Source organism: Panthera pardus, unplaced genomic scaffold (genome assembly GCF_024362965.1).
Source record: "Panthera pardus isolate Hobbes unplaced genomic scaffold, ASM2436296v1 HiC_scaffold_333, whole genome shotgun sequence".
NCBI classification, from domain to species: domain Eukaryota; kingdom Metazoa; phylum Chordata; class Mammalia; order Carnivora; family Felidae; genus Panthera; species Panthera pardus.
Window position 1 is genome coordinate 439,359 of NW_026526914.1, and position 21,484 is coordinate 460,842.

Sequence of the window (21,484 nt, forward strand, 5' to 3'; positions counted from 1 at the left end):
GAGAGGGAACAAGTGGAGGAGGAGGATGTCCAGGATGAGGAGGAGCACGAGCCAAAGGAGCAGGAGCAGCTGGGGGAGGATGTTGAGGAGGACGAGAGCAGAGGGAAGAGGGTGGGGAGAAAAGATAGAGCCAGGGTTCCAGAGCATGAGTAGAAGTGTAGGAGCAGAAGGAGGAAGAGCCCGAGGAGGAAGAGGTGGAGGGAGAGGAGGAGCAGGAGGAGTTGGAGGAAGAGGATTGGGTGGGGTTAGAAGAAGAGGAGGAGGAGAAGGAGCAGTGAATGACTGGGTGCAGGAGAAGGACAAATGGAAGAGGATGATGTCCAGCACCAGGAAGAGGAGGATTACGGGCCAGAGGAGCAGGAGCAGCTGGAGGACGGAGTCGACTAGGACGAGAGCAGAGGGAAGAAGAGGTGAAAGGTCAGAGGTAGGGCAGGAAGGGCAGTAGCAGGAGAGGACCTGGAGAAGGAGGAAGAGTCCTAGGAGGAAGAGTTGGAGGAGGAGGAGGAAGAGGTGAAGGACGAGGAGGATCAGATGGAGGAAGAGGACTGGGAGGAGTTACAGGAGGAGGAAGACGAGTGAATGATCGGGTGCAGGCGAGGGAAGAAGTGGAGGAGGAGGAAGTCCAGGACGAGCAAGAGGAGGAGCACGAGTCGAAGAGCAGTAGTAGCTGGGGAGGAAATTGAGGAGGACGTGAGCAGAGGGAAGAAGAGGAGGAGGAGGAAAGGTAGAGCCAGGGCTGGAAGAGCAGTAGCTGCAGAGGGGGAGCAGAAGGATGAAGAGGCCCGAGGCTAAGACTTCCAATACTGTGTTGAATAACAGTGGAGGCGGTGGACATTCCTGTCTCGTTCGTGACTTGAGCTGAGAGCTTTTGCTCCTTGAGATGATATTCACGTTGGGTCGTTCATACATGGCTTTATGATCTCGATGTGTGCTCCTTCTATCCCTACTTTCTTGAGGGGTTTTACCAGGAAAGGATGCTGTATTTTGTCCATCACTCTGTCTGCATCGATTGAGAGGATCCTGTGGTTCTCGTCCTTTCTTTTATTGATGTGAGGAATCACGTTAATTGTTTTGCAGATGTTGAACCAGCCCTGCGTCCCAGGTACAAATCCCACTGGGTCGTGGTGAATAACATTTTCATGTATTGTTGGATCCGAGTGTCTAATACCTTGTTGAGGAGTTTTGCATCCATGTGCATCAGGGAAATTGGCCTATAGTTCTCCTTTTCAGTGGGGTCTCTTTCCGGTTTTGGAATCAAGGTAACGCTGGCTTCATAGAAAGAGTTTGGAAGTTTTCCTTCCATTTCTATTGTGAGAACAGCTTCAAGAGAATAAGTGTTAACTCTTCCTTAAATGTTTGCTGGCACTCCCCTGGAAAGCCATCTGGCCCTGCAGTCTTCTTCCTCCGGCAGGTTTTTGATTACTAATTTGATTTCTTTACTGGCGATGGGTCTGTTCAAATTTTCCTTTTCTTCCTCTTTCAGCTTTGGTAGTGTATACATTTCTAGGAATTTGTCCATTTCTTCCAGATTGCCCATTGTATTGGCAAATAATGGCTCCTAATATTCTCTTCTTATTGTTTGCCTTTCTGCTGTGTTGGTTGTGATGTCTCCTCTTTCATTCTTGCGTTTCTTTATTTGGGCCCTTTCCTTTTTCCTTTTCATCAAACTGATGACTGGCTTATCAATTTTGGTAATTCCTTCAAAGAAGCAGCTTCTGGGCTCATTGATCTGTTCTCCTATTTTGGTTTGTTTCTTTGTTTGTTTGTTTGAGGTTGTTTTTGTTTTTGTTTTGTTTGATTTTTGGTTTCAATAGCATTAATTTCCGTTAATCATTGTTATTTTCTGTCTCCTGAATGTTTTGGGTTTCGTATGGTGTTCTTTTTACAGCCTCTTAAGGCGTAAGGTGAGGTTGTGTCTCTGAGATCTTTCTTTCTTCTTTAGCAAGACCTGACTTGCTAGATAGGTCCTCTTATAACCGACCCTGGTGCGTCCCAGAGGTTTTGGGTTGTGGTGTTATCACTGACTTCCATATACATTTTCATTGACTTCCGTATACTTTTTATATTCTCTTTCAACCCTTGCTTAGCCCGTTCAATCTTTAGTAGGATGTTCTTCAGTCTCCCAGTATTTGTTACCTTTCCAAATTGTTTCTTGTAGTTGATTTCGAGTCTCTTAGTGTTGTGGTCTGAAAATATGCACGGTGTGACCTCGATCTCTTTGAACTTCCTTAGGGATGACTGTTTTCCCCAGCATATGATCTATAGAGGAGAATATTCCGTGAGCACCGGAGAAGAATGTATATTCTGCTGCTTTATTATGAAATGTTCTGAACATATCTGTGAAGCCCATCTTGTCCAGTGTGTCATTCAAAGCCCCCGTTTCCTTGTTGATTTTTCGTTTACATGATCTGTCTATTGCAGTGAGTGAGTGCATAGAAGTCTCCTCCTATGATGGCATTACTAAGAATGAGGTTCCTTATGTTTGCGTTTAATTGGTTTGTATATTTGGTTGCTCTCAAATACGCCACATAAATGTATCCATTTGCTAGGTCTTCTTGGTGGATAGACCCCTGAATTATGACATCATGGCCTTGTGTACCACTTGACACAGTCTTAAATTAAAGTCTAGATTGTCTGATAGAAGTATGGCTACTTTGGCTTTGTTTTGTTGACGGGTAGCATGACAGATGATTCTCCATCCCCTTCTTTTCACTCTGAAGTTGTTTTCACATCTAAAGTGGGTCTCTGGTAAACAGCATATCGATGGAACTTGTTTTCTCATCCATTCTGTTCCCCTATGTTTTTTGATTGGAGCATTCAGTCCACTGACGTTTAAAGTAGTACTGAAAGACACGATTTTATGGCCATTATCTTGTTTGAAGAGTTGGAGGAAAACATATCTATATATCTTTATATCTGTATCTACGTCTCCATCTCCATCTATATGTATATGTGTATGTGTATGTATATGTGTATGTGTATGTGTATGTATGTATATGTATATGTATTGTATTAACTGTATCTATATATCTATATCTATATCGATATGTATATGTCTATATACATCTATATATATAATTCTATATCTATTTGTATATATAAATATAATTATAAAGATAGATAGATAGATAGATAGATAGTTAGATAGATAGATAGACAGATAGATATCAATTTCCCTCTGAGTGTCCCCCCTTAAAATTGCATGCAGGTGTGATTTAGCGGTCACAAACTCCTTTAAATTTTGTGTATCTGGGAACCTTTTTCCTCTGTTTCTATTTTGAATGATGGCCTTGCTGCATAAAGAATTCTTCACTGTGGATGTTTCTAATTCAGCACTTTGAACGTATCCTACCACTCCTTTCAGGCCTGCCAAGTTTCTCTGGATAGGTCTGCTGCAAACCTGATCTGTCTTCTCTTGTAGTTTAGGGACTTGTTTCCCTTGCTGCCTTGATGATTCTCTTTGCCTGAGTACTTTGTGAGTTTGAATATGATATGCCTTGCTGAGGGTCAGTTTTTGTTGAATCTGATGGGGTCCTCGGTGCTTCCTGGATTTTGATGGTGTGTCTTTCCCCAGGTTAGCAAAATTTCCCACTATGATTTGCTCACATAACCTTTCTACCCCTTTTTCTCTCTCTTCCTCTTCGGGACCCCTATGATTCTGATGTTGTTTTTCGTTCTGCATGAGTCACTGATTTCTCCAATTCTTCAATTGTGCTCTTTTCCTTAATCTCCCTCGATTTTGCTGCTTCCATAGTCTCCATAAGTTGGTCCTCTGAATCGCTGATTCTCTGTTCTGTCTCATCCATCCTTGACACCGCTGCATCCATCCGTCATTGCAGCTCAGTTATATCATTTTTAATTTCATTCTGGCCAGTTTTTACTGCATTTTTTCTCTGCACAAAGGGACTCTAATCTACATTGGACTGCAGCTAGTATTCTCATAATCGTGCTTCTAAATGCTGCTTCAGACATCTTGCTTGTGTCTGTGTTGGTTGAATCCCTGGCTCTCGTTTCTTCAGGCTCTTTCTTTCTGGGTGAATTCCTTCCCTTTGTCATTTTGAATGGAGAAAAGGAACTCATGAGGTAGAAAATTCAATGAAATATTCAAATTATAAAATGTTAAAAGTAAAAACTTAAAAACACACATGTGAATAATGGAATGAATGATGCTAGATTCTAGGCATGTTTCACCTGGGTGTTGAAAGTGGTTTTGACACAGGAGAGAAAAAAACGTGGGAGTGGAGAAAAATTTAGAAAATACTAATAAAAAATATTAAAAAGGGAAATGTTGTGAGAATTTGAAAAACCAATACACTGAAGTAGACTAAAAGGAGAAGATGGGAGTAAAATAGAATCTGTGAATATAGACACAAAAGGAAAGAATAATGTAGAAGAGTATTAAAGAAAGTTAGTAAAATTTCCACCTGCCCAGTCTCCTTCGCCTCTCCGCGCACAAAAGCACCTCCCTTCCCATGCCTCCTCGCTCTCCAAGTTCACTTCTGCATGCCACGTACCTGCTGAATTCGGTGGTTCAGGATATGCAGATTGCTGTGCTAATCCTCCAGTCAGTTTCCTGGGTGGGTAGGATGGTTTAGTGTTGGTCTGGCTGTATCTCATGCACGCGAGACACTTAAGAAGCTTCCATGCTGTCTGCCATCCGGGCTCCTCCCCAAAGAGGTGAGATCTGTAGCACCAGTTCTCCGATATGAGACATCCCACAGGAAAGTTGTGGTCGGTGACAAAGCGGAAAAGGGCATGTACCAAACAGGGAGGTCACCCTGGAGGGGGAGGCAGAGAACCTGCTCCAGACCTGGGAGGGGAGGCAGGGGCTCAAATGCTGGAGCCACGCCCACTGCCCTCCAGCTGATTGTTCCTGAACAGCAGCCAACTGTCTGGGTCTAGCCTGGAGCGCCTTCACCCCAAGGACCCATGGTCAAAAAGTTCACTGCCTCTGCCTCTGCCTCTCCCCCACCTCCACCGCAGCCACAGCCACAGCCACAGCCACAGCCACAGCCACTTCAGTGTCCGAAGGGCCACGGGGCCGTGGGCGTGCTTCCCAAATGCTGGTGGGCTCCAGAAGGAGGCAGCAGGCATTTAAAAACCTTGGGCCTTGACACTCCACCTGCTGGGCCTAGTCTGGAGCCTCATGCCTCAAGTTCCCACTCCTTCTGCTCTATGGCCCTAGCCTGAGGATGGGCTAGGGCCCCAAAGCAAGGGAGTCCTGTTCCGGAAAACGCTGAGATTCCTGACAATACCGGGCCTCCATTCTGCTGGAAGAGGGCGTTCGAGAGTCCAGGAATCGTGGCAACACCCCTGTCTCAGTCCCAGACAATTTCACTCATTCATACGCACTCACACGCACACGCACGGGCACGGGCACACACACACACACTCCCCCTCTGTGGCTGTCTCTAGTGGTGACTTACTCTCCTTCTTCGGCCTCCTTCCATGTCCCTCTGGCCTCTGTCTGTCTCTGAGTCCCTGTGATCATTTTCTTGAGGGAACGCTTCCTCCCTCCCGCACCTCCATCTCTCTTTCTCTGTCTCTGTGCTGTCCTTGCACAGTATCAGTGCATCTGGGTTTCCGTGAGCTGTGCGTGTCCATATGGACGGAGTAGGCTGCTGATGGCACAGGGCTGCAGGGGAACACACAAAGGAACGCACAAGTACCAGGGGTCAGAGCACATCCAGACCTCCTAAGCCGTGACTGCCTCCAGGCAGCCCACACAAGCTGGGTATACATGTGAACTGAGAAAGGTCAGTCCCTTGGCCCTTGCCCTGTAGGTTGCAGCCAGCTGGGAGGTACTGAAACCCAAGGGACTGCCCAGTGTTGAGAGGGTCTGAAGAAAGGGCAGGAGCCGAGGAGCCAGGGAACCTAGTCGTAGCTGGTGTTTCTCCACATGCCATGTTCCGGTGCCATTGGTACTGGAAGGTTGGTATCAGTTGTGGCTCTCTTTCCTTGGCATCTCAATGCAAGCTTCCGTGACCCAATGGAGGTCCTGAATCTGCCCTAGTTTTCAGCCAGGTTGGGCCCCAGGACAAATGCACGTGCTGTGTGAGGGGGGAAAGCAAGTGTGAGTCGTGAGGAGGAGCTAGCCTCGTGAGTGGGATGTGGCAGAGGGCATGAGTGAGTGCACAGGTCCACTAGAGTGTGTCTGTGAATGTATTGTGGCTGGCGCCTGTGAGTACTTTTGCCTGAGACCTAGCGTTTGTGCTGGCAGCGTGCACGTGTCTGTGTCCACGTGCCGCGTGGCCGTGCATCTTTGTGCCTGAGTGAGTGTGTGTAGGCCGTTGGCAAGCGAAGGAAAGAGACTGGGGGCTTTCCTGACTTGGTGAGTAAGGGGGGGCTCCCGTGCCAAAGTGCAGCGAGTGCAATCCCTTCGCGCCTGGGATCGACACGGAGCTAGCTGATCACCTTTCATGACGGGAGGAAAGCTCGGACTTTGCCTGGGTCCGCTCGTCCTGTGTTGCCTTGGCCAGGGGCAAGTTGGGGTTGGGCCACCCATGGCGCAGTGGAGGAGGACCAAAGTTCCCTGCAAGGAAGTGGGCGTTAGTGGAGGGAGGCAGCAGAGAGCATGAGTAAGCCTGGCCCTGCTCCTGGAGCGGCCTAGGGGATCATCGCAAGGCCTTGTGGTCCCAGCCAGGGTATGTGTCTCGGTGAACATCCTCCTGGATGACCCTGCAGAGACAGGCCTGGCTGGTCTAGAGTCCCTTGCGAAGTTGGGGCCCGGCCCCGGGACCCCAATACTGTGGTAGGTGTTGTTCAAACTGAAAGGCATTGCCTGCTTGTCCCAGACAGTCCCTGCACCTGGGACCCAGATTTGTTCCCACGTTCCTGCCACGGGGTCTCCCGGCGATGCGTGGGAGTTTGACAGGCCCCATTTCTCTGGAGGGAGTGAGTTGCATAGGTCAGGTGCACCAGGGTCTGGGCCTGCTTTCCTGTCTTGCCCACCCGCTACGTCCTCTGCTGAGGGCAGCTTGAGGGCTCACCACTGGACCTGTTCCTCTCCCTTTCTGGGTAAGAGTTTGCCTCTCTGTCGGTCACACTGGCCACCCCCTCTCAGCCCCCTACCACCTGTTCAGCCTCCCCCCATCCACCTGCGTTTCTATGCATTGCTGTCACCTGAAGCGGTGGTGTGCTGCCTCATATATCACAGCCACCCTGGAGCATTTCTGTACCCCGTTCGTATCCTGACATAGCCCAGCGAGTCTGGAGGAACCTCTTCTGTGTCACGGAAGCAACATGTTGGCCAGAGGGCCCGGCACACGAATTTGGAAATCCTAGAATCCCCCGCCTGCCTGGCAGCCTCCTGGTCCCATAAAGAGGTAGGGGAACACTGCATTCCACCAAAGGGAAAAGGCAATGCATGAGTGTGGTGCCTGGCCAGGCAATGCATCTCGAGCCTCCAATCCTGCAGTGGCTCTGTGTGGTGTGTGTGTGTGTAGCTTATGCTGTCTGACATAGACCGGCAGGGAGTCCACATCACCACTGCCCTGACAGGGAGGGAGACCACATCATCGCCCTCACTGCACACCGTCTGCAGCTTATTGCTTCCCCAAAGTGGTCATGTGGCTTCATGTAGACCCTGGGGCGTGTCCCTCACTTGGGTCCCAACACTGCATCCCCCAACCCCCCGATACCTCTCGGAGACCCTTGAAATCACGCTGCCTGTGGCACAGGGGGACAGTGTTTTGAGCCAGCGCCCACGCTCATGGCAGCCTGCCGCCTAAGTGAGTGGTAAAGGAAATGGGACCAGGATGAACAGACATACGGCCAACGAAGGCCTGGGGAGGGTCCCTGTGAGAAGATGGCCAAGCATTGTGGGAGGAAGGGGACCGCTGTCTGTGGGACAGACACAAGCTCCAGGAATCCCAGGGCCCACGGTCACGGGTCTTTCCTGTGCACTGCCACACACGGGAGCAATGGGCAGCCCATCATGAGAGGGGGGTGTGTGCTTGCCAGTGTGTCACTTTCCAGGCAACGGGGACAAACGGCAAGAGCGGCGCGCATGATACGCAGCCTCCCCTAGTGTGGCGTCCTCTCCACGTCACACACCTCTGGTCACCGACCTTCCCTAGCCGGTGCACTGCTAGACTGCTGTCATGACATACATGTCTTCTGGGAGCAAGGATGGACGTAGAGAGTATGCAAAGGAGGCTGAGCAGATGGAAAACCGGGGTGCACAGACAGCAGGCGCACAGCTGACATGCGTCTCCCGGACAGCCAAGGTGATCCGCTGAGTGGATTTGTCGGACTAGGGGCACAATGAACAAAGGTGGCGGTGTAAATGGGCAAAGCGGGGAGGTCCCCCTTTACCCGTGTGTGTAGATAGCCGCGTGCCCAGCGCAGCGTGGAATGCAAAGGTCGCTTTCGCATGGCCAGAAGCCAAACAGGGCACCCAGAGCGCACAGAGGGCCGGCTGCAAGCCCCCCGGAGGAGTTGCACTGCACGGGGCCCAGAGCCTTCCTGCCTATGCAACAGACGCGCCCCAGTTTCCGGGTGACCTAGGGGCGGGACCGCCGAAGCCACGCACGCCACCGTCCCTATGATTGGTCCTGAAGGCAGTGAAGCGGCCTGGGCGTGGCTTGGAGCTCCCTCAGCCTCAAAGCCGCAGGCGCACACCTCTCACCACAAAGGCCTCCGAGGCAGCATCGGCATAGCGATAGCCACCGCCGAGGCATCCTGGGTACAGCACCATGCGCATGCGCATGCGCATGCGCCCCCTCGACCTTTGGGCTCTGGGAGGAAGGGGGAGCGAGTTGCCAGCCATTGCCCTCAGGGCTCCACTCACTGGGTCTGGGGAGGGGGGCCGTGCTTTCACCTCCCGCTTCGTCGTCGGTAGGAGCCACAGTTGGTGTCTCGGGCCGGGGCCGCATGTTGCACGACTCGTGTTTCCGAAACACTGGGGATGCCCGGAGCCCCCATGCCGCCTTCGACCGGGAACGGGGCGGTCGAGAGACGAGGGCCCGTGGGGACACTGGGTCTCCGGCAGGGCCGGAGGTGCCGCAGGCCGAAGGCTCGCAGGCCACAAGCGAACAGCCTGTGCAGGAAGGCCAGGCCCGACCCGAGAGGCAGGTGGGCGGCCCCAGCGAGATATCGGTGCCGCTGGTGCATGACATAGTGGCGGTGGAGGCGCTGTGGGGCCTGGCGGAGGAGGAGGTTGAGGTGGCGGCCGCGGAAGAGGACGCGCCTGGGGAAGAGGGGCATGAGCAGAGGAAGAAGGGGGAGGAGGACGAGGAGCAGGAGCCGGGGAAGGAGAAGGTCCAAGTTCACGAGGAGGAGGACCTGAAGGGCGAGGGGGAGCAGCAGGACCAGAAGAGCAGAAGGAGGAGGAGGAGGAGGAGGAAGAGGGGGAGAGGCAGCAGGAGTAAAAGATTAGAAGGAGGAGGAGCAGCAGAAGCCCAAGCAGAAGGAGGAAGAGCGGAAGGAGGAGGAGTTGGCGGAAATGAAAGGGGAGGAGCAGGAGCAGCAGGGTATACAAGCGGGCGCGGCGGCGGCCACGGCGCCGGCCGCGGCGGTGGCGGTGGAGGCATTGGCGGCGGCAGTGGCAGGGGAAGGGGACCAGGAGGAGGAGCAGGAGGAGGAAGGGAAGGCGTGCGAGCCATTAAAGGGAGAGCAGAATTGCAAACCGAGGAGGAAGAGGAGCAGGAGAAGGAAGCGCTGGAGGAGCAGCAGCAGGGCGAGGAGGAGGTGGAGGGCAAGGAGGACAAGGAGGAGCGGGTGGAGGAGGAACAGAAGCCGAGTGAGCAGGAAGGCCGATGGGTGGAAGAAGCCCAGGAGCTGCAGGTGAAGCAGGCTAAGAAGGAGCAGGTAGAGTCAGGCCTCCGTCCTTGCCCTTCCCCACTGGAGGCTCTGGAGGCCCTTCAGATAGAGCTACAGCCGGTGAATAAACAAGCCAGCCGGGAGCACGCTCGACTCAAACTCAGGATGTGGCAGAGGCGGCAGCGACATCTGCAGCAGAGAGGTGCCCTTATCCAGGGCATCCGTGGTTTCTGGGCCAAGGCTGTATCCTTCCTGCTGCTGGTGGAGGGTCCACAGGGGGCTGGGCTTGCGCAAGAGGAAGGAAAGGGAGGTGCCATTTAGAGGAACCCAGGACAGGGACTGGAGCTAAGCCACGCTCCAGTGGCCGGGAACGTGCAAACGTGATCCCATCCGGTGGTCCTGGCTCTGCAATGAGTGTGGGAGGAGGGCAGTGCCGGGGTGGGGGAGGCATGTGTGCTTTACGTCGCACCTGGCACGGAAACAGCGCTGGGAGAGTGGGGAGTGGCGGTGGAGGTCCAGGCCAGGTCGGGGAAATGACCGAGGGCTTCTTCCCACACAAAGCCGCGTGGGGGCACGTTTCTGGGTCCCGCTAAGCATCTTGCTGCGGGGAAGGCGATGTGAATGCCCACTGGTCGGCGCGAGACCGGATGTGTGCTGTCTGGCTGTGTGGAAGTAAGCGTCCTCAGTGTCCTCACGAGCACACAAAGCTAGGCGTGGTTGCGGGCGTCTGGGCATGCACAGCCTCCTGTGCGTGTCTAGCAGAGCCCTGCGCGATCCTGAGACCCCGTGGGCCTGGACGCAGCCTGTGGGGAGGGCTTGAGAGCCTGGGGGAGGACGCCAGTCCCGGGGGGAGGACGCCTGGATGCTGTCCACACTGGTTCTCTGGTTCGAGCTCTCTCACGCCCAGCACCTGAAGGCTCTTTGACCTGCGGCAGTTTGTGAACCACCCTCAGATGTCAGCCCTGATTAGTAAGCCCGATGAAAGCATGCTTCGCCACATGACCAATTTGAAGGTCGGCCTGGGAGTGGGAGGTGGTGTGGGTGGCTGGCTGTGTGGGGAGGGGAGGTGGTGGGGAGAAGTGATGTGTTCCTTCCTCAGGGGAGGGCGGGTCTCCTGGAACAAGATTTCACATTTCTGCCCCACTGTACCACGGCAGGTGGAGGAACACAAGTTTCCCAGGGAATGCCGGAAGATCCTGCTGTTTTTTGGCAAGAACTCCTACTTCCAGAATGAAGTCGTTACGAAGGAGTATGTCCTAGGCCTTGATGGTAAGTGTCCACTGACTGCATGGGCGGCAGTGGGTGCAGGGTTGAATGTGATTAGTTCTCTGGCGCCTTCTCACATACTCGTCTTCCTGCAGGGTATAGGGCGTCTCATTCCAGTCCCATCCAGTGGTACCCAAGGTACAGACAGGAGGCCTACAGACGCAGGCATGACAACAGCAGCCTCAACTTCTTCAACTGGTTCTCTGACCACAGCTTTGCCGGCTCTAGCAGGATTGCTGAGGTGGGGCCCTGTAACAAGGAAGGGAGGTGATTTTCATGGGTTCCCCCACTGCGTGGGATAGCTACCTGAGGCCTGGCCTGTCTCCCCTACCAGATAATCATAGAGGATCTTTGGCCCAACCCCCTGCCGTATTTCAAGATGAAGGAGGCCCCAGGAGAGAGAACTGAGAGGGAAAGAGGTGAGCAGCCAAGGGTGTGGGCACGGAAATGTGTGTCATGGGGTCCAGGGCACAATTCTCTTCTGCATGGAGGCACCGAGACTCACAGCGGCACAGGAGGTGACCCCAGGTCAAAAGGGCATCAGCCTGAGACAGGGAGTCTTAAGAAGTAACGTGTCAAAGAGGCTTTGCCCCTTTGGGGAGCCTGAAGGTGGGAAGGGGGCTAGACAAAAAGAATGAGCAAAGCGGGACAACCAAAGCTGGCTCATCACATAGCACGGTGACAACTGTCATTCCCGGACCATGAACCCCACCCTCAGGCCTCCTACCACCATCCCACATGTTGTCTGGCTTCTGGATCCCCTTGTCAGCTTTGGCACAGCTTATCACACCCTCCCATCCTACTTTCCGTTTGGAAACATTCAAGCAACCTTACTCAGGGCCAAGATAAGACTCTCACCTGTCCTGTGTGTGTGTGTGTGTGTGTGTGTGTGTGTGCGTGTGCGTGTGTGTGTGTGTGTGTGTGTGTATGTGTGTGTGTCTGTCTGTCTGTCTGTCTGTGTGTACCCATATATCCCAGGGATATGCACGATCTTGAGAAGAGTATGAAGGAGCGTCGCACTTCATCGACCCCAGTGGAAACCCTTCCGATGCTCACCGATGGTCCACAAGATTCTCCTGGCCATGAAATAAGGACAAGGGTGGTGGTGACACGTGGCGCAGGGCGGGGGTCCAATACATTTGAAGAAATATAGAATGGGAGATAAACAGCATGAAGTGTTTGTGTGTGTCTTCCTCTCAGGTTCGCTCTGGGGCGTGTCCATGTATACATGCGGCTGTCCAGAGGTGTAAGTGTTCTGTGCCTGCACATTGGAGTTCCAAGGAAGGGCGGGACGTAGGACATTGTCCGTAGGGATGGGTCACACATTGGGATTGCATGTGAGGTCAGTAAGATTGAAGCAATGGGGACTTGAGTGAGGGAGGCCAGGGCACAAACCTGAGAGAAAGGCCAGTGCCCAGGTTCATAGCTTTCCTGTGAAAATGAGGAAATTCAAGGAAACGGAGAGGCCAGCACAGGCCAGGGATGTCCAATATTCAGGGATTGGGCATGTCCATGATGGTGCCCCCAGAATCCCGCATGGGGACACCCTCAGTCATGTTGACTGAACCGCCACACAGGGAGGAATTCCCAGGGTTGATTACCCTCTGGTTTTCAGACGTCTACCAATGCAGACTGTCTTGTGGACAAGGTCAGGATCTCAGGACCAGCCACACATATTTGAGGGATTGTGAGCAGGTTGTAAGATTGGCGTCCAGGGGAAGGAACTGAGGGACCAGAGGCAGAGTGGGTGGGTAAGACCGATGAAGTTCTGCTTCAGGCAGAGTTGACAGGGACAACATACACACTGCAGAGAAAACAGCCCACTACAGTCTCACGCAACTCCAAAATCACAGCGAACTTTTCTGGTTCCACTTCCTGAAGCTGAGCCTCCCAAACACCGCTTCACTTATTCTCACACACACACACACACACACACACACACACACACACACACACACACAAGACTCCTGAAGGAGTCCTAGTGCTGATGCCCTTGTGTGAACTTTGCTGTTTCTGAAAAGACCTCTGGTTACGAATGGGTGGCCCGGATTGCAAGCCAACAGAGGGGAGGGTCGCGGGGAGGTGGGGCTCTTCAAGGGCACGAACACGCCAACCTCTCCCGTGTGCCCTCTGCCCTCTCATCATCAGCCGTGATGAGTCGGGTGATGCTCTTCCTCTGTGTCCACAGGCTTAAGCCGTGTGTCCAACACGCCATGTGAGACTTGTGAGAAGACTCCCAAGTGCAAACACCAGCAGGCGCTCAGGGAGGTCGCCTCGTCCCAGGCAGCCTGTGTTCCTTTGCCTGAGTGCCAGGACAAAGGCTGCCTCAGCCACATAGGGAACGATGGACTTGTGAGGCCTTAGCATTCTGTGCAGAGGTCCCCGGCAGGCCTGGAGCTTAGAAAGGACTGGGACGAGCCTCACCTGCGAAGACGTGAGTGCTGGGATACTCCTTACACAGCAGATGGCTGCTTGCCAGAGATGTCTGTGCTAAACAAAAGCTCCACCGTGCGAGCAGTGCAGTCGACAGAGTTCAGCCTTGTCCATCGCAGGCTCTTCTGTATCCCCATGTAACACGGCCCCCAGCACAGCGTGCCTGACACTGACCTCCCGACACTAATATTCCTGTCTCCCAAGCTGCCCAAGCTCCCCAGGATCCCCACTGCACAGCTCTGCAGTACAAGAGCCTTCTCTGCAGTGGCTCTATTCCAGAGAAGGCGTGGGCAGTCCCAATGCATGGAGGCCTCTTGCCCCTATCATATGCAGACAACACGGTCAGCGGGGTGTCAGCACGCTGTGGAGTTGAGGATCTGTGCGACCAAGCCTTACCTCTTCCAGGGCAGAGGCTGTCGCACTCTCTAGAAGGGAAGGCAGGCCTTTCTCTCGCTGCTGTCTGCACACTGGCTGGAGAGGCACGTCTTCTCAGCTGCTTGATGGGTAAATGTCAGGGTACCCTGGAAAAGCTCCCAGTGCTGACCCAAGTCTTTGGGTGTGAACATCCAAAGAAAGTATGGCCAGTGATTGTGCAGTGGGAATACGGCCTCAGTGGTCATGAGGCTGGGCCCTTTGGGGCATCTTCCTGCACAAGCAGGCCGTTACTTGATAGGTCTTGCCGAGCAGGAACACTTTAGGGGACAGGTGAACACAGGGTCCCCCACATGTTAATATCTCCAGCCAATACCTCCTTAGGGGCCAGGGTGACGTTTCCGCCCGGCCTGTCCCAAAGACAAGGTACGGACAAGGTGTGGGTGTGGAATGCACTCACGGCACCCAGAGCCAAACCCTCGAGTGTGGACACTTGAGGTCCGTGGGCAGAGGCCTCGGTGCTCTGTGTCCGAGGGATTACAGCCCTCATGCTGCACACCCGGCATCCCCGGGTGTCCTCCCGTATCCGCAGCTCTCCCCGGGGAGCCCTAGGGTCCAGGAGCTGCTAAACCCCCTGCACAACTGTATCTGCTGCCCAGCGGCCTCTTCCACCCCAACATCAGCGTGTGTGGGCTCCAGAGTGCTGTCCCTCGAGAGAGGACACCCTCAGCAATTCAGGAGCCTTCTGACTTCCATGTCTCTGAACCACACGTGTCTCATTGGCCTGTCGGGATCGTCACGTTGTTCTCTGTTCACAGGAAATGTCTCGCATTGCCTGTGCTCCTCTGTCTCCCTGAGTGAGCCCTGGCGTGTTTGTGTCTTTTCCTGGCTTTGCCTGTGCCAACACCTCTCTGGTGATGCCTCCTTGCCTGGCCTAAGTGGGCACAGCTGTACCCGTGTAACCGCCTTCGTCTCTGCACACCTGTGTGTTGGGTCAGCTGTGGCTCTGGTGGCCTGTCTTGTCTTTGGTGTATGCTTCTGCGCTTGAGTGTGCTTCCCTCTGCATTCAACCCCTTTCTTCCACTGACAGATCCAGTTGCTGTCCTGCTGTCAGGTGGAGGGGCTTCTGCGTGTTCTGTTCTATGTTCCAGGAGCCAGAAATCCTTCCGTGCCTGTAGGACCTTCGTCAGAGGATTGGCCATGCACTCACTGCCAGCCAGTTAATGTCCCCAAATGCAGCTGGCTTGCTGTGAGCATTCCGTCACACCTCTATTTTCTGTCCTTCTGTTTTCAAACCCTTTGCGCCCGAGGGGCTCAAACGTCACTGGCCGGCACATTGCAGATGCAGGCGTAAATTGTGAAAAGCGGACCGGCAACGTTTTCCCACTTACTCTTTTGCCACGTGGCATGTTCCTGGCTGGGAGAGACTTCCCCCTGCCAGTGTGTGTCTCGTTTCCGTGTGCCTCCTGTGTGTTCTGGTCCCTAATTTGTCCATTACGTCCTACCTGGGAGTCTGATCCATGTTTGCAGGAACGAGGCTGACACCTTTGACTGCTGGGTTCTGAGCTCAGCTTAGTCCACCAGGACTAGTGCGTGCCTGAGGGACACAACGGGCAGTGACGGATGTGCCCGTATCCTTCACGTGCAAGCGCTCCGTCCAGCCACCTTCACCGGGACATTTCTCAGCGACCCCTCTTTGTGTGTGGTGAGAGCACTTGCCTCTGAGAAATCTGACGAGGCGGTGAAGCATTGCTTACGGCTGCCCTGTGCAAGTTAGATCTCCAGAACTCATGCACATGGCATGACTGCATCTTCACACCCGAGCCCCGACACCTCCTCATCGCACCCTCCCCTGATTAGCACCACTCTACTCTCTGGTGGACTGCATGCCTTTAACTCCTTTAGTCTCCTCAGGAATCCATCAGGCAGGGCTCACCACCACTGTGCTTCTGTCAGGGGCTGGCTTCTTTCAGTGAGCCCAGTGCTTTCTGCACTGATGCTCAATGCACCCGCAGAAGGGTGAGCCACACTAAGCCCGGCGGCAAACCCTTTGGCCCTACGTTTCCCACACGTGTGCCTGGTGGCAGAGGTGCACAAGGAGCCCGCCTGCATGCGTCTCCCAGGTCCTCCACAGGGTACAAAGTACCGCCTCAGGAGGCTGATCCGCATCACATGGGCATAGCTCTGCTTGCACGTGTTAGCCTTTCGTATCATACAGGCAGCCCAGACTTAGAAATCCTGCTACCTGCTTACAACTATCCAGCCCTCGTGCTTCTGCAGACGCTCTGTGTCTGTACAGACATTTGAGTCACGGTCTCGTGACCTTCCAATACAGCTTGATGGTCTGTCCTTAGCTTACAGCCTGGGATGCGGTTCTCACTCATTGTCCTCCCCTCGGGTGCGAGTTTCCTCCATCACTGTGGTGGAAGGTAACCTTTATCACCATACGTTGGCTTGAAATTACTGGGCGGATCACCTGTCTGCGTCCGGGGATCCGAAGGAGACCTTGGCTCTTTTGCTCACGGTCCACACTTTCTCTGTAATGAGTCGCTTTGGATGAGAAGCTTGCCAGAGGCGAGGGGGCCTCAGAGTTGAGCACATTTCCTGGGCATCTGTGAGAACTTCGTTGGTTCCACTCGGAAAGCATTGACATTCATGGATGTGCAGCCTCTGCTTTTGCTTGAATTTGCCGAGCTTTGGGACGTGATTTCTTCCCGCATGTGCTGTGCCTAAATCTCTGCTGTGTCTTTCCGGCAGTCCCGTTTGCTGTCTCCTGCTGGTAAGTACAGGACTTCCAGCAGCCCTGTGGGGAACGGGTCCTTGTTTTCTTCCCTGCGGTGCCCTCTTCCTCACCCCGAATGACCTCACTGCAGCTTCCTTCTAGTTCAGCGATCGTTTCAGACTGCCCTTAAGGTCCAGGTGGGAGCGGTGCCTTTTGTGCTGAGGGCTGACCACTGTAGAGCATTCGTCTCTGTGCAAATTGCACAGGTGAATTTCACCAGGTGAAAGAGAGTGCACACTGCAGTTGCCCTGTCTTCAGAGTCAGCCCACCTGTCTCCGCCTCGGCTGCCCCTGCTCTCCTTCCTCCTACCCTCTCCTTGCCTCCCCCTCCCTTGTCTTCTTCCTGTCCCTCCCTCCCACTTTCCTTCCAGCTCTCTTTGTCTTCGTCTCCCTCCTCTCCATCACTAATGCCTCCCCCTGTCTCCGCCTGTCTTCCTTGTAATAGGTGCCCCTCTGTCTCTTCTTGTCTTGCTCCTCCTCCCTGTCTCTCCCGCCAATCTACCCGGACTCTCCCTCTCCAGGCCGGTCTTCCCCTCCACTCGTCCTTCCTTCATCTGCTCTGCTAGCACGTGTCTCTCTCTCTCCCTCTATAGCTCTGTCTCTCTGTGTGTCTCTTTTTCACTGTCTCTCTCAGTGGACCTTCTGTGTCTGGGTGCATGCTTCTTCAGAATTCTTGTTGGTGCCTGGGAAATGGGAAGGGAACTCGTCTGCTTTCGTGTGTACTAGTGAAAGCAGGCACGGGGCTTTCTCAGAGACAGACACAGACAAGTCTGCAATTCTCGGTGAAGGGCCCCTACGTGCCCTGCGTGGTTGGAGTCGTCCTCCTTTTAGTGGAAGGTTAGATTTCAGGACCGGAGCAAGCTGCTAAATCCTACTACCCCATCTCCCTGGCGCTCTGTACGGAGATCAGTAGGGCACCAGTGGCAGATGGTGCTCTGGGGGTTGTTCTTTGATCTGCATTGCAGTGCAGTGAGGTCTACTGAGCTGTGTTCTTGCAAGGACATGGCGGTGGGGTGGGTCTAGGGTGGGTGTCACTGGTTCTGGGTGGGCACCCACCTTACCGCCGCCCTCAGCCTGACGGCCAACGAGGAGATACCGTGGGGACGGCCATGTGGCCCCGGTAGGCGTGACACTAAGGACTTCTCCAGGCTTTGCCCCAGCTTCATGAAGAAGGGGCAAGGCACGGAGCAGGGAGTGGCTCACGGCGTGGACGATCCTGTGCTGAATGCTCTGGTGCCCGTAGTGAGGCCTCTGGGGAAAGGGTGTACAAGCGACCACAGACTGCGCGATACCGGGGACCTCGCAAGTGAAGGCTGGAAGGTGACAGCGCTGAAGAGGACATGCGGCAAACGGGGGCCACGCTGGCACCTTGGCACTCGCTCCAGAGCCTGGACCGGCCATTGGCGCGCGCTTGCTGGCGGCCAGCACCCTGTCTTGCTGTCTTGCAACTGATTGCTCCCCGAACCTGGCCAGCTGGCCTGACCTGCCCTGGAACCACTTCGCCCCCAGGCCGCATGCGCACACTCTTCACTGCCTCTGTCTCGGCCCCTCCTCCACAGCAGCCACAGCCAATGCGGAGTCCTCAAATCCCAGAGCCTGTGCGCCTGCGCTCAACTTTGGCGGGCTGCGGCGGGAGGCTTCAGGGAGCTAATGGTCTTGCGGCCAAGGCTCCCCCCACCTGCTGCCGTTTCCTGTCCTTGTCCTGAGGCTGCCCTAGCTACACTGGGGCCGGGGCCGAGCGTCATGGCCAGCGTGTCGCGGTCCGGACAAAGCGGAGATTCCCGCCGACCCTGGGCCCTGATCGTCCCGGATGCGAAAGGTGGAGAGTCCCGGCCCCGCGGGAATGCAGGGGCGCTGGAGGGCGTGGGCTGGCCGCAGTCCCCAGGTTCAGGGGCGGCAAGCGCCCATCCTGTGCAGGAAACCCAGGCCGGGTGTGAGATACAGGTGGCAAGCCCAGCGGAGGAATTGGTGCTGATATTGGATGACGGAATGGTGGCGGCTGAGGTGGTGATCGGGGAGGAGGAAGAGGACGGCGAGGCGACCAAGGATGAGGTGGCTGGAGAGGAGAATTCTGAGGAAGCCAAGCCAGAAGCAGAGGACATGCACGAGGAGGAGGAGGAGGTGGAAGTTGAGAGACAGCAGCAGGAGGAGTTTCAGGAGCAAGAGGAGAAGCGCGAGGCAGATGCAGAGGCGGAGGAGGGGCCCCAGCTCTCACAGCCGCTGCAGCAGCAAGAGCCAGCGCTGCGTCCTGCCTCAGCCCAGGACCCGCTGGCAGCACTGGAGCGTCTTCAGCTGGAGATCAGCGCTGGGAATGCCCAGGATTCCAGGGCCTTATGGCGGCTGAAGCGCAGGATTCTTCGGAGGCAGATTTCTTACCTGGATCACAGAAGGGCCATCATCAAGCACATCCCTGGCTTCTGGGCCCAGGCGGTATCCTTCCTTGTGCTGGTGGGTGATGGCGGGGGCTGTTGTGCAGGAGGGCTGGGCACTGAGAGCAGGGTGCCTCAGGGCGATGGCCCCCAGAGAGGAGAGCTGGGGAATGGTCCCTGGCCCTGGGTTGGTGTGGTCTGGGATCCAGTGTAAGGCCTTGGACAGGGGCGGTTGTTGGGGATGGGGGGACTTGGTGACTGGGTCTGTTTCCTCTAGGTCTCCGCCAACGTTGGCCTGCAGGCTGGTCTCAAATATTACTTGCAGACACGAGCCATGTGTCCCCATGCTACCAGAGCTAGGGTAGCACAAAGCAGCCTTCACTCAGAGCAGATAAGGCAAGGAAACATTTCGCTGCAAAATGGGAGAGTTACGCAGGCCGCACACCCACCTTCACATTCACAGGCTGTGCACGTTTCCTAGCAGTTCCTTCAAAAGAGAGCATTTCAGACACACACTCATGACCTTTAGTGGAACCACGCCACGCCCCTTTGCCAGACAGTAGGACGACTGAGACCCACTCCGAATGGGGTACAAGCTGCCTCCCCAGACCCTGACACATGACACACACACACACACACACACACACACACACACACACACACACACAGAGGATTCTCTCCTGGTATCTCCACCCCTGCTTCCCTCTCTGTCCTCAGGCTCCGGCTCGGTCCCACCCATGTCTTTCTCTCCGGACTGGCTGTGTCACTGTGTCTAATCCTTTTCCCTCCTCGGCCCTCCTCGGCCGTGCTTCTCGATCTCTTTCTCCCTCCCACACCCTCTGCTTGCAGCGTAAGTGTGCAGTCGGGTTCCTGTAAGCCATGTTATTCCATCTGGACTCAGGAGGCTGGTGACAACATAGGTCTTCACGGGAATATGCCAAGAAACCCAGCCGTGAGGAGGGGTCAGAGCACATGCCGACATCACAAGCTATGATGGGCTGCTGGCAGCCCACACAGGTCAGATATAGGAAGGAACTGTGAGGCGTGCAGGCAGTGGAGTCTCTCCCTGCTGTGTGCAGACAGCGTGGGAGGTACAGGAAGCCAACGGACTGCCCAGTGTCGATGGGGTCTGATGCATCTGCAGAGGCTGAGGAGTGTGGGGACTAGTGTTTCCTGGTCTTTCTGCACATGCCGTGATCTAGTCCCTTGCTCTTAGCCTGGGAGGGTTGGAGGGGGGCTGTGTCTGTTTCCACAGCATCTGAAGGCACAGCTCCTTGACACAGCACAGATTCTGAATCACCCCCAGTTGTCGGCCATGATCGGTGCCCAGGACAAAGACGTGCTCAGCTACGTGGTCGACTTGGAGGTGAGACCGGGGAGGCTGTGGCTGGGGGCCGTCCCGTCGGGTGTGGGATTTGGGCAGGAGAAGGTGAGGCAAAGGTGCTCACCCTCACAGCCAGGCAAGTAGCTCAGGACCCCGAGGGAGGACACTTGCCCCCTCCTGTCCCATTGCTCACGGCAGGTGGAAGAAGTGGGCCATCCCAAGTACCGCTGCAGAGTGATGTTTTTCTTTGGGGCCAACCCGTACTTCCGGAACCCAGTGATCATTAAGGAGTATCAGCTGAGCTTTGCTGGTAGGGTGTGGGTCCCATGATGGTGCGGGGCAGGGGGATGAGGAGCATGAATCAGGGGCAGGAGGGAGGGGGAGGGGGAGGGGCAGGTGGGTGGGGAGGAGGCCATCAGCTTGCTCCTCAAATCCTCTCTTCCTGCAGGCTACAGGATATCGCGTTCCACTCCAGTCCAGTGGTTCTGGGATTATGAACATGGAGCTCCCAGTCGCAGGCATGACCCCACCAGCCTTAACTTGTTCAACTGGCTGTGTGAGCACAGCTGCCCAGGGGCGAACAGGATTGCCGAGGTGGGGCCCCTGAGGCCTTCGTCAGCAGTGGGGATGTGGGTGGCCCCCGGCCAGAGAGGAGAGTGGGCTATGCCCAATGTGGCGCCGGCCTGTGTCCTCTTCCAGATCATCATCGAGGACCTGTGGCCCAATCCCCTGCAGTACTACCTGAGGGAGGAAGGGACCAGAAGACAGTGATCTGACGTGCTCACGTGTCGGTGAGAACCCCAGTATGCGGTGTGTTGACCTGCGTGTTGTATGGGCAAGGGAACGTGGGCCACACATTGGCTTGGAAATGGAAGGTCCGCCGACACAGGGACACAGGTAGCATGGGGAGAGGGTGGGAGGATGACAGGGGACCTGCAGAGACTCAGCTGCAAACACACAGAGGGTCGAAGCCTGCAAACCAAATGCAGTTGTGCTGTGGGCTGGGGCTTTGGAGAGCAACTGGGGAGGAGCAGTGCTTCACCACAAATGCTCCCCGTGGATGTCCGCCCTGTCCCGGGCTTCCCCCTGCTCCTTCAGTCTGGATTTGCCTGCCAGTCTTTGGGTCAGGAGCTGCCGTGTCCCCAGGCGCCACTGTGGTGAGAATCTCGCACTTCCT

The 21,484-nt window shown here is 55.1% G+C and overlaps 2 protein-coding genes across 2 annotated transcripts; both read left to right on the forward strand.

Annotated features, from left to right (window-relative positions):
- Nucleotides 1-8,874: 8,874 nt before the first annotated feature.
- On the forward strand, nt 8,875-11,401 carry LOC128774546 (testis-specific Y-encoded protein 3-like; the record flags this gene model as incomplete). Its single annotated transcript, XM_053893612.1, has 6 exons — nt 8,875-9,057; nt 9,850-10,005; nt 10,698-10,775; nt 10,920-11,031; nt 11,124-11,269; nt 11,363-11,401. Coding segments are annotated over exons 1-6 (714 nt in total), but the record flags the coding sequence as incomplete, so codon positions are not given.
- A 6,956-nt stretch (nt 11,402-18,357) lies between these two features.
- Nucleotides 18,358-21,078, forward strand: LOC128774584 (testis-specific Y-encoded protein 1-like). The gene is made up of 5 exons (XM_053893651.1): nt 18,358-19,044; nt 20,272-20,349; nt 20,506-20,617; nt 20,756-20,901; nt 21,007-21,078. The coding sequence occupies exons 1-5, from the start codon at nt 18,358-18,360 to the stop codon at nt 21,076-21,078; spliced, it is 1,095 nt and encodes a 364-aa protein (XP_053749626.1).
- The last annotated feature ends 406 nt before the right edge of the window (nt 21,079-21,484 follow it).